The following is a 13,268-nucleotide window of genomic DNA, read 5'->3' as shown; positions in this document are numbered from 1 at the left end:
CCGAAAGATACAATCGTGATCTGCCGGTCATATTTGATTTCAAGACAACTGTCACTTCCCTGGTAATGTTTATTCACCTTGACTTGATCATTTTATCTATTCACTGTCACCATCTAGTGCTTACCCAGCAACAATGTCACTGTTACGTACTAAGCAGGGGACTTAATGTTGATGGTGGTTTTCGGTTCAGGGATAAAATTGTAAAACCCTGTATTTAATGTGTCGTCATTCTGCAAAGAGACGAATCCACTTAAAAGTGATGAGTGCCCAGGCCTCTTTACTTACACACGTATTGATCAATTCAGTATATTTATATGAAATTTATCTAGAATGGTGCACGTAGAAACAATCCCAACTATTCTATAAATTTTAACCTCTCGCCTGCATTGTTCATTAATGTATGGATTATTGAGTATTTTCCTATGCTATGTTCCCCGGATGAACTCTTAATATTGATATGACATGACAATTAGTGTTCACTCGCAGCTGAGTAGCATGAATTTCCCAAAGTATCAAGATCAAGGTCTGCATGAAAGTACTCAGTCAGAAGACGCGCTGACCGCTCTCTGATAATAAAATTAAGAACTTTGTGTCAACACACAGAATTCACCAAATTTGACCAATTTTGCGACAGCTCGCAAAATTCAAATTTTAACCTAATTAATTTGCAAAATTTAGGTTTTTTTGCGCCCTATGCAATATCTTGAACCCTATTGGTCGAGAACAAACCTAGGTAAGCTAGGAAATTAATCCTCCATGGACGAGTAGGAGCAAAATCCTACCAAAAGTAGAAAACAAGAAATAAATAGGAACTGCGGCAAGTAAAAGAAGAAGCAAAGGGAGGTGTGGCCACGCTACTTGGCCAGCCGATCTGCTCCAGCAGGCGCCGCCCGTGGCCGATCAGCCACACTTCATGTTGCCACTTGCCGGCCGCCTTTCCCACCGACCAATCAGATCTCTTTAAATGCGCCACAAGCACTTTTAAATAAAGTTGGAAGTTGGCTGGTCGGTACGCCTAAATTCCTTAGGGAATTTAAGATAGATTGCCCATGACAGTCTTAAAACGATCACGGCCGTACGTTTTGGCCACTCGATTTATCAAGCTTAGTCGCTCCCTAACGCGACAGGACAAGCATCATCAGGCACACCGGTGGGCCCACTAATACTTCGACCAATCGAAGCCCTTCCAACTTGCCAACAGAGCCACTAACCAATTGCCCAAAGTTAGATGGCCGCGCTACTTGCGAAACCCTAATTTCTTTTAAGCAGCATTACATTGCTGCTGCAAAACGATCTCGGACGTCCAAATTCGCCATCCGAATTAACCGGCCTAGATTAATTTCCGATCGACGGACAAGGCGTGGATGCGCGAACTAGCGGCCCGACTATAGCACTAGCCGGTTGAGTAGTCTATAGCATGCCACCAACACCAAAAACCATTGGCCCAAAATGGGTTGGCCACACGGCTTTTAAAACCTAAATTAAATCAACGACAGCCATTAACTGTCGCAAATCATCTTGGCCGCCCAACTTCGCCGGTCGAATCGGCCTAACTCTTCTAGGCGTTCAATGAGATGTGGCCATGATCACTGGACATATCCCTTCCATAAGGAACAATCGGCCACGCCGCGGCCTGCCTATATGTCTCCTAAACGATCGCCCAAAGATGGCTGGCCGCACTTCTTGTAGAGTCTTAAATAAATTAGCGGCAACCAATAATTGCCGCAAATCATCTCAGCCATCCAATTTGGCCTGCCATCACTCTCCTATAGGGACCGACCGGCCTACCTTTGGCATGCATAAATAGTTCCCAGCAACTTCTTGAAAGTGTCCGGTCATGCTTTTTTTAAGGCACTAGGTTCCGCGACCAACCATGACAGGCTCAATATAACGATGCTTCACATGCATCGATTATTTTGAGCTGCTTGCGCAAAAGCGATGCTTTACATGCATCGAATAAATACGATATTTTATTAGTATCGGGTTCACAAATAACTTAGTTATTTAACCTAATAGCGTCACATGCTATTCTTTGCGGAAATTCTCATGACTTGGATCGTCACACATGACTACCCGCCACCTAGCTTGCACGTGATTGGTCAAAATAATTAGGCAAGACCCACTCAGCAACTTGCTACATATTTTCTATATAATACTCGAGACATCAAACATGTCACAAACTGGGGGATGTTCAGCAGGGTATTGTTATGACGGTTTACAGCGTACGGCGTGCAACACGCCCATTACGAGAAAGTGTCAGTAAAGGCGGACAGTTAGTGGCAACAAAGAAGTAGTGGGTGTAAACTGACTCGTCTTCCCTCATAGTAAGACGTGGTTTTCTACATTTTCACACGACCCCACTTCTCCATCACTGAACTACTCCCACTTCCTATGAGATCAGAGTGTGTGCAACTATGACTGATATAAATAGGTTTCGACCTATTTTGACCAACAACAACAACAGTTTTGGTTATCAACACAGTATCCAGAAGTAAACACCAAAGAACTGATAGCTTACATTCCGCAAGCCAGTTCCATATTCTGATACAAGTCATAAAATAGCCACACCTTCAGATTTAACCATTGTGATCTCAACACCTTCTTCGCTTCCCTCCCTAAGATCAACCCTTCTCCTTCATTTTGTGACCGAGGCAAGACTGGAACGACCATTCCTTGGTTTAGGACATAATTGTAAAAATTGATCTCTCGAATCTAAAGTACTCCAGTGCAGTGCATTTTTTTAGGGTTTAGATTCGTTTCTCGGCGGCACACCCAAATTTACCATTTCCAGCTGAATCAGTTTTTACCCCAAAAACAGTCGACCAGCCAACTTCCAATTTTAATTAAAAGTGTAGGCTGCGCATTTAGAGCGATTTGATTGGTCGATAAGAAATAGGGGAAGGCAGGCAGTAATATGGGAATGGTCGTCCGATGGCACGGCGACGCCAGCTAGGGCGAACTGGCCGACGAAGTGGCGCAGCCGCTCCCCTTTTGTTGCTTCCTTTAACTGCCGCAATTCCTCTTTACTTCTTGTTTTTCGACTTTTAGTAGGATTTTGCTCCTACTAGTCCATGGTGGATCAATCTCCTAGCTTACCTAGGTTTGGTCTCGACCAATGGGGTTCGAGATATTGCGCAGGCCGCAAAATCCTAATTTTTGTATATTGGTAAAATTAGGTTAAAAAACTGAATTTTGCGAGCTGTCACAAAATTAATCAATTTTGATGATTTCTGTGCGTTGACACAAAATCACTAATTTTATTCTCAGAGAGCAACGCAGCGTGCTTCCGAATAAGTACTTTCATGCAGATCTTAATCCTGACACTTCGGGAGATTCATGCTACTTAGCTGCGAGCGAACATTAATCGTCATGTCATGGAAATATTAAGAGTTCAGCTAGGGAACATAGCATAGGAAAATACTCAGTAAGCCATACATTAGTGAATAATGCATACGAGAGATTAAATACTCATTAGGCTCTATACTAGTGAACAATTCATCTAGGATCTTGAGTTTCAATACGATATGAAGAGCGGCATAGGCACTCATTAGATTTTAATATATTCTTCAGACTCCTTGCGGAATATAAACATATCTACTATTTCTGACACCTAGTCAGTTAGACAGACCCTAAACTAAAAACCACCATCAACATCACTAAACTTGACAAACAAGCTTGAGATAGCAACGCTTGCGAGTTCGACCGAGCAATGCTCTAACAAACACGACTGTACCTTGATCATGTGAGATTGGTTAGGATTAATACAGTGTGGTTTTCAAATCTGGACTAGGTCCCGGGGTTTTTCTGCATTTGCGGTTTCCTCGTTAACAAAATTTCTGGTATCTGTGTTATTTCTTTTCCGCATTATATTTATTTATATAATTGAAATATCACAGATTGTGCGTAAGTTCAATTAATTGTGAATCCAACCTTTGGTTGTTGATTAAATTGATTGACACTTGGATATTGGTTTTTGATACCGTCCAGGTTATTTTTTATATTTAGTCGGGCTCGCAAATTCCTATTTATTTGATCGCAGATTGAGTTGAGAAATAGAGATATAACTCTAGGATATACTTTTCTCAAGATTGAGTCTGACTGTCTAGTTAATTCTCTTGAAAATATATTGGAGTTAGTCCATACATATTCCTAAGAGAAATATTGGGTGTGGTTATTAGACCCCCGTTTTTTCACTTTGCATCTTCCATTTGGAGAAATGACGATAACTCCAAATGGTGCGAAGTTCATTACCGGGATAAGCATAGATGGTAAATCCGTGAAGCAAGAAGTCTATGCGCAAGAGCTTGAGCGTGACAAGATTTACGCGTTCACCAAGAATGTGTTCCAATGGGATGAGGAGATGACCAAATCACAGATGCTAGTAAGCAAAGCAAAACGGATGATATTCCATCTCTCGAAGTTGAAGGACCTCTTCATGGGAACAAAGAAACTTCATGCATAGGGAAAAGAGGTGACCAAGGAATGTATCTTCGCTACGGACAATGCGTATGTCCTCTATATCCTGGGATCTGTTATCTTCCCCGACTTTTCCGGTGCCCGTGTGAGTGCCAACTTTATTCATCTGTTGCAACCATTTGACAAGATTCACGAATTCTCTTGGGGCACTGCCATCCTTGCACACTCGTTGAACGGGTTGAGAAAGGCTTCTAGGACTGAAAGGAACCAAATCGGGGGGAATATGGCTTTTCTGCAGGCGTGGATATATTTGCACTTCCCTATATTTGCTGAAAGGGATTTTGAGAACAAGGAATTGGATGGTAACTTTTATGGGGACATGTACACTTACAACAATAAGGAAAAGTCCCAAGATGTGGTTTATCTGAAGTTCAGACGGCAATTGGACAACTTTACGACAAACGATGATGTCTTTGAACCTTACAAGAAGGATTTGGCCCAAGGAAAAGGAAAGATGATTAAGTGCGCCGAGCAACAAAGTTATTTTGGGCCTTTGTTTCACCCAAGAGGATATGTAATGTACAACCCGACGAGAGTCGCAAGACAATGCGGATACGTACGAAAAATCCCAAAGAGAGCACAAGAAGTTTAAAATCGATGAGAAAAAAAGCGAGTCATTTGATAATGATATTGAGATTACGACCCTTTACCATCATGTGAATATTGGGAAGAGAAAAGATTCAACGGATATGCTATGGATGGTCGATCGAGAACAAATGATGAGGCAATTCGGGGTTACATGTTATGGTACCTCAATGTTTTGCATACTCGAGTGATACGAGTAGATGAGAGGCCCCAGATAGTGGACAAAGATACATCTCTCGAATACCTGGTGCGTATTGTTACTCAATTACGGTTTTGTTAATGGTTTTAATATTATTCGTTGAATGTTTGTTGTTTAAAACGGAAACAGAGAAGACGACTCAGGCACTTGATAACCAAAGAAAGGCTACATATCAGGGAAGGGGGAAATGTTAAGGCCAATGAAAAAGTGATTGATTGAACAATCTCGAAGATGTAGAAGCGGGTACAAAGTTTGGGAAACCGGTGGAGGAGGAGCCAAAGAAAAATAGGAAGAGAGTCACCACAAAAAGGAATTTTGAAGGTGCATCGAGCAGTGCCCAACCTGCTAAATGAGGACGAGGTGGTCGTGGACGTGGTCGTGGTGGGGATGTTCATGAATGAATGGTTTCAAACTTATGTCTTTAACTATGGATAATTATGGAGTCAAAACTTATGTCTTAAACTGTTGTCAAGTTATGTTTGGTTATATTCCTAGTTTATGAATGACTGAATCTGGTTTCTTTTGAAAATTGTTTGTGTTTGTCTAAGATGCGGCAAAAGAACCAATTACAATGTATGGGTGCAAAAAATGCAGGATTCTGGCAGTTTTTTTTGTCACAATCAGTTTACATGTACCTATATAAAATCCGATTCTGAGAGTTCTCCAGGGATACAATTTCAGAATCGGGTTTTGAGGGTGCACCACATAGACCGATTATGAAATTTTCATTCACCTGGTTTGGAAGTGTTCAGAATCGGTTTTTACAGATACTTTTAAAGTCTGATTCTGAGAAAACAAAATAATCCAGAGTTTTTGATAATCTTAAGTATCGGTCCATGTGGGCATTTCATATAATCCGATTCATGTGAGAAAAAGTGACAATTTTTTTGTATCTTTTTTTGACAAGAATCGGATTACAAGTAAATTATTAAAAACCGATTGTTGAGAGGAAGATTTGGACAACCTTCAGAATCGGTCTATGTGGGCATTCCATGTAATCCGATTCTACTAAGGAATAGTGACACCTTTTTTGTAACTTTTTTTTCCCAAGAATCTGATTACATGTGCAATATTAAAATCCGATTATGGAGAGGCATATTTTAATGATTTCGCAAGGATATAATCGGTCTATGTGGATATCCCTAAAATCCGATGGTGTGAATTGAATTCAAAAAAATACTCGTTGAGTCTTTATCTATATACGGAAAACCTCTTTGAGCCACTCCCACATCACACACTTAGCCTAGAAAATGGAACAGGATCTGGAAGAAGACAAGCATCTCGTGAAATGGGAACCGTATGAAGATTTGTGCTCGTTAAATCTTTTGCTAATACGTTCCGTGAACGTCCGAATGAAATCTGTTCAATATTTTGGAAGAGATTTATAGATTTCTTTTTCGGGCGTATCTCGAATCCCAATAACTGCAAATGGAGAGACTTGGCATTTCGATTCAACTACATAAAAAGTGCAATGCGAGAGTATGTTAAAGTTAGAAATATGGTGTACCAACATCATCCACAAGCTCCTCTTAGGGAAAAAGTGATTAATCCGATAATATTTATACTTATGTCATAGTTAAAAGTTTGCATACTAACATTTAAGAATTCATTGAATTTCAGCTGGAACGTTTCAATGGGCTATGGAGAATTCGCAATGGAGAAACTAAGTTCATTCACCACAAAGAATATACGACGTTGTAATGACGTGCTCGGAGGTTCATTGACGAACATTTGATGTGTCAAATTTTAGAATTCCCATACTGAATTGTCCTATATATGTAGTGCGCTAATTTTTTAAACTATGTAATGAATATTTTGTTTCTGAAAGTAAGGTATAATCGGATTATGTGTACATCTATAAACATCGATTACAACAATCGGTTTATGTGAGTATTGAAAAAATCCGATTCTGGGTTTACTTCGTCATTTGAAAAAACTCAACCCAGGATCGATTTACAACTGCACTAACATCAATCCAAATTAACACTAATTAATCAGGGATAGTTTTGCTATTTAGTAAAATAGTTGGATAAAGGATTATCGATTTTACTTCTAAATATTTTTTTTGTCTTGTAGTTGTAGACCCCAAATAATCACACTAGACTCCAAACTATCTGGATTCATTAGACTTAGGATTTTAGTCCGAAGAAAAGACTTGGAAATAAAGGAACCTACTAGTGGATATCTTGAAATGGACGATCCTAGGTGGACTTAGTGCTCACCTAAGTGCGGCTGATTTTTGGATTCGGTAAACACCACTTTGGTCCAAAATTGGACTTGTAGTGGATTGGCTGCTACTGGAATATAAGTCTAGCTTATTTTTGGGTACTTAGTGGATGTTTCTTCTTACGACCAAATTATAGGCAATTAAGGCTCGGTGGTCAACAATTTAAAGACGGTGAACACGACATAGCCTAAACTTGTAAAAGGCGCGATAATTTCGACACATTTCGGATACTATTTCGGCGAACCAATCCATATTTCTACTTAAAATTGAGGTGTCTACAGTTGCCCTTTTTGACAGAGATTTGCGTGCAACTTAATGCCAAATATACACAGCAATTTTGCACATTAACACGAGTCTCAAACATTTTATTGGATTCCTCACATATAATTTTCTGGGATGACACTATTAAATTCACCCGAATTATTTCTAAGTATTTTGATTTTGCATGAGTACACATCCTCGTGATAGAGATCACGATAAAGCGGTACACATGTCATATATACCAGCTACTGCAAAAATGGTGGATCTTTATTTAATTCCGTTGATCCTTCTAACACCATGCTACATCAACACTTCTATTGCATTGAGTGAGGTGCTTCAGTCTTTGCGACTTCTCTCAAATTACTTTCATCATTTCTGGTTCTTTCTATGATCCACTTCAAGCTTGGATAAATGATGTGTCCCATGTATTATTGATCTCCACAATCTCTTAGTGGAAATTGATTTGTCACGTCCTCTTTGAACTTCGTGTCAAAAAATTTGGAAATCCTGCCATTGTTGATCTTGCAAAAGAGCTAATTAGTAGCACATGTTCCTAATGATTATTAAGTAATCCTAATATATATATTTTTTTTTTAATAATTTCAACGGATCCTAGAAAATAAATTTCAAAAATATATAAATGCCAAGTAATCCTTTTTTTAATAAGAAAACAAATCTTAGAAAATAATTGCAAAAACTAAAGGTGAAAAACAAAATACTCAATATATACAAAGGTTTAGGAATCCTGACCTGCCACGTGTCTGATAGATGTCACCAAAAATATTACCCTTCCCATCCAAATTTTCAAATCTATCAATCCTCCCAGCTATAATTAACTTCACCTATTAACTTCAAACAGTAAAAACGATTCACGACTTTGTTGTTTTCTGAGTACAGGGATGACATTCGATGTTTCAAATCTTCAATTTCTCCTTGGGACTCTTCCTTTCCTCTATCTATTTTAAGTGCTCCTCAGTTTTCCCAAGTGGATGTTTCAACTACCTTTTTTTTTGCCTCTCTCTCTTTTTATTTATTTTTTATTTATTTATTAACAACTGATAGTGATTAGTCAAAAATTAAGAATCATACAAATCCTTGGTTGGCAACCTAGCAACAAGCTGGGCTCCAACACCTTTTTGAATAACAATACCTAGTCTATGAAAAATAAAACTACCAAAATCACTGGATAGCATTGCAAAATATCAGTAAAAGATCAGTGGCTTGTTGTAGAACTGCAGGATTAGTAGTTCGTATTGCAAAATATAATCTGGATACACCGATACAATTGCGAAGTAATAGCATCTCGCTCTGAGGATCCTTGAGCTTTTTGATGGAAGACATAAGTTGAACGGTCTTATTCACCCTGCTCAACATCATTCTCTATATAATAACGGAGTTTTTTAAAGCGTTCTCATTCACCGGAGATCCACGTTAATTCTCGCTTCTGATGATTCTGTCCCCACTAATTTTTTCTTTTAGTAAAGTTATTAAATTTAAACCAATAAAAATTTCAAAAAATATTATTATTCCAATAATAAGATAGCTAAATCTTAAAAAATAATCTTGTCTGAAATAGCTAAATCTTAAGAATCTCGAAACATGCCAGAAATATATCAATGGATAGTTAATCATGATAATCAACAAATTAAATCACAACATGCTAATCAACAAATTAAATCACAAACATCCACGATTTCATCGTGATAAATCAAATGATCATGACGTGATAAGAAAATAACATCAAGTGTCCAGTGTCCGTTTACATTCTTAAAAAATATAATTTTTCTAATTACATCCTCAACCTATCAAACTATCAATTAAATCGGAAAAAAAAAATTCTAAAGAAAAACCTGATTAGTCTGATCACGAATCTCTTTTCCGCAAATCTTTATTGGTGGTCCTGCATAGTAATTGGAATTTTTGTTACTATTTTGGATGAATAATTTAGAACATATATTATGATCTAAATTAATCTAATACAAAACAAACAAGCATACAAAACAGACAAGCAAACAAGCATGGAACAAAAAACTACGAATCAATAATCAATAGTTGTCCTAATTTGCAAAGATTATTTTTCTTAATTTACATTTTTCTATAATTAAAAAGAAAAAAATAAGATATGTGTAATATTTCTTAGTAATATTATATTCATTCCAAAAACAACAATAAGTGTAAGATAAAATAATTTCTTCGTATTTTGTGGACAAAAATAAATAAAATATTACTAAAAAAAAATTCCATCGATGTATAAACTTCAATTTAGATATTTTCAGAAAATGAACCAAAAATAATAATAATGTACATATTTTCAGAAAATGAATCGATATATGAAACAAAATTAATTGCAGCATTTTTTATTGGTAATTAAATATTTTATTTTATTCCATAATTTCTAATTTTGGTAATTATAAAATATATTTAATTCTAAAAGTTCTATACACAAACAAAAATTAGGGAAGGAAAAATCTTTGTAATTTTTCTTATTAAATATAAGACATAAATTCCAAAAATAATACTCTCATCGTGTATAAAAACGCTTGAGAAAAAATCAAGCCTCATTCTTACGGCGTGGGTTCTATAATTTTTAATTTTTCCATTTTGTTTATTTCGTTTATGCATGCTTACGATTGTGGTTGTCGTATTTATTTTGCAGGATATAATAGAAATGTGCGCAGTCGATTGTTGCTCCTCTCCTTTGAAAACTGGTTGGATGATTTTCATTTTTCTTTTAATTCTTTGTTCAAATTGAAAATTGTTAGGATCTTATTCCGTGATAGAAAAATTGTCAATTGTTTCGTGGTGTAAACTGTAATCTTTTCTTTTGTTTCTGCAGGGTTGATTGATAAATATCCGAGATTTGCTTCTCTTTTCTCAATGGCTATTCCCAGTGAATCGGTAAGCGATTTCGTTTATTTCTTTTGTTATTTGAGAATTTTAATTAAAATCAGTGGTTACTTAGTTTTGGATCCTGAATTTTTGTGATTGGAATGGTACGGAAGCTTCGATTTTGGAAAAGTGAAAAGTCCACCTGTTGTGATTTGTGACTGTTAAGAATATGAAATCTGCTTATGTATGAGCTCACATGCATAAGATATGAGCTAGATGCTCGTGCTAATGTTGTTGTCCTTTGTGAAAGGTTAGATGGTATTTCTTAGGTTTGCGATTTTGCGTTTGTTTCAATATGTTTTTTTTCTCAGTAATGTGTTTATTCATTTTACATTGTTTGAATGGGTTATAATAGTGATTTCATCAGATTAGGACACGAAAGTGGTCTTGAATATCTCCACTGATTGGTGATTGCTTGACAGTTTTAGTATTGCAAGTGGTGTAGAAAACGTGGTATGTCGAACAAGTGTATGGTAAAAGGACTACACGAGTTGTTTCCAAGAAGACTCTTAACACATTCAATGGTCCGGTATTTTCGGAATATTTTTGAGCAATTTAAATATGGAATTCCAGTTTTATTTGTTTACTGGTTCAGTTTAGTACTATTTGCTTACTATATTATGTCTTACGGCCCTGTAACGAATTATATTCATAATACTCTTCAAGTAAGCTCTTTCACGGATTGTATGATAATAAGTTTGATCGACTTCTTTCATGGATTGTCTGATAATAAGTTAGATCGACTTCTTTGAGTTAGTGTAACAACTCCAATTTTGATTATTTTTTTTCGTGTACTTGGTTGTGTCTCTTTTACTTATGCAGGATGTGAAAAGGCGAGGGTACCCAAATATACCTCAATCTAAAACTTTTCTTACCTATAGGTCCTATCTCCGAAAGTGATTGTCTATGGACTGAGTCGAGACAATACAACTAATCGGTTCACATTTCGTGTGATCGTCTATGGATACGGGATCGAGATAATAGAACAACGAAGTATGTTTACTTGATACAAAGGTTCGGACTTAACCAAAAACAATAGGATCGCTTGTCAAGTAAATAGGAATTAACGTTTGTGTAGTTTACTTTAATTATAATAAAACAATTATAGTGCGGAAAATAAAAGTAAATGACACAGTAAGAATTTGTTAACGAGGAAACCGCAAATGCAGAAAAACCCCGGGACCTAGTCTAGAATTGAATACTCTCAGGATTAAGCCGCTACACAAAATTACACTAACTTCGTATAGTTTAGACCAAGTAAATAACCCTATAGTTAACCTAGTTCCTTCTGTATTCCCACACCTCCAACTTATAAATAAGTCACGTACTTGGAACAATCCCTTTGGTTCGTATTCCAAACAGTAAAGGAACAACAAATCTATTTGGTATCAACTTTATTCAACCAAGTGATATGAGTCGGACAAAGGCTCTTCCGTTTATCTCAACATAAACTCCTTCGTCAGGTCCTTAGATATATCTTATGTTCAATCACCCAAAGGTAATCGATTAAGATTAAGCCAACAACACCTTTAATCCGAAGAACCGTGTTGATGCCGATCTACTCATTTAATCGATCCAATCTACCACAAGGATAAACCGATTATTAATTGGATTCTCTTTTACTGACACAAGTATTGTGCACACCAAAGATTATAAAACCCAAGTCAGATCTTCAATATCTTCTTTGTCTTCAAATCTTCTTAAATCTTCAATAAAAACCTGCACACAATCACTTGAATCTCTTGTGATCAATCACGCACAAAACGGAGTCTGTTAACAATGGATTATCATAAGATCGTCTTTAGAACTAACAACAGTCTAAAGATCCCTGTCGAAACTCTGAACTATGTTGAGTGAATCTTATATCAGAAGAGAAGATTCTCAAGAATAAACAAACTAGGTGCAATCAGATTTAAACCGCCGTTATACAATAAAATCAATCGAAAACAAAAGACAAACCGCAATTATCTAGTTTTCCACCAACGGGTCGTGCTAGAGCTTCTCAATCCCAAAGAAGACTTTAAACTGGGCGGTCGTAAGAGATTTTGCCTAATTAGGTTACTCTCCTCTCCGAATAGGCGGCTACACCAGTAACAACAATAAAAGAGTAAATTTGTTGTTACGAAGGATTAGTTTGCTATAAAGGCAAACTTCAAGTATTTATAGACAAGGAAGTTTGGACACCAAGGAATTTCCAAAACCGAAAATATTCTCAAGATATTCATGAAAGCACAAATTCGGTTTCCATAATTCCTGGAAATGCTCTGTCCAAAAATAACGATCGAAATCTCTCGGAAAATATAATTAGTAAATGCACATTACTAATTCTGTAATTTCCCTACAAAATGAAATTAATAACCTTAATTAAAAGATTCTTAACTTACTTATGTTTCGATCCTGGGATTCTCTTCCCTTAGCCGTTAAGGAATATCTTTGAACAATTAAAGAAATAAACATTCACAGCACGTGTTTAAAGTTTGTCGACATCTTTACTTTGTATGTTCTCTTTCACACTTACAATCTTGAAACCGATTTGCCACACTTCCAAACGAGTTTAGAATTGGTTCATCTGACTTTCAAGAACTATGTGATTGATCAAACCAATATTCAATCAAAATCATGGGTTTACGG

The 13,268-nt window shown here is 36.7% G+C and overlaps 1 protein-coding gene across 1 annotated transcript; it reads left to right on the top strand.

The window, feature by feature from the left end:
• The first annotated feature begins 4,216 nt into the window (after positions 1-4,216).
• LOC113330697 (protein MAINTENANCE OF MERISTEMS-like) lies at positions 4,217-10,723 on the top strand. Its single transcript, XM_026577527.1, has 4 exons — positions 4,217-4,381; positions 4,463-4,955; positions 10,585-10,646; positions 10,700-10,723. The coding sequence occupies exons 1-4, from the start codon at positions 4,217-4,219 to the stop codon at positions 10,721-10,723; spliced, it is 744 nt and encodes a 247-aa protein (XP_026433312.1).
• The last annotated feature ends 2,545 nt before the right edge of the window (positions 10,724-13,268 follow it).

The sequence above is a fragment of the Papaver somniferum genome, unplaced genomic scaffold (genome assembly GCF_003573695.1).
Source record: "Papaver somniferum cultivar HN1 unplaced genomic scaffold, ASM357369v1 unplaced-scaffold_118, whole genome shotgun sequence".
Taxonomy (NCBI): domain Eukaryota; kingdom Viridiplantae; phylum Streptophyta; class Magnoliopsida; order Ranunculales; family Papaveraceae; genus Papaver; species Papaver somniferum.
The sequence above is the reverse complement of the archived record's forward strand: the minus strand, read 5'-3'. Positions and strand labels throughout refer to the sequence as shown.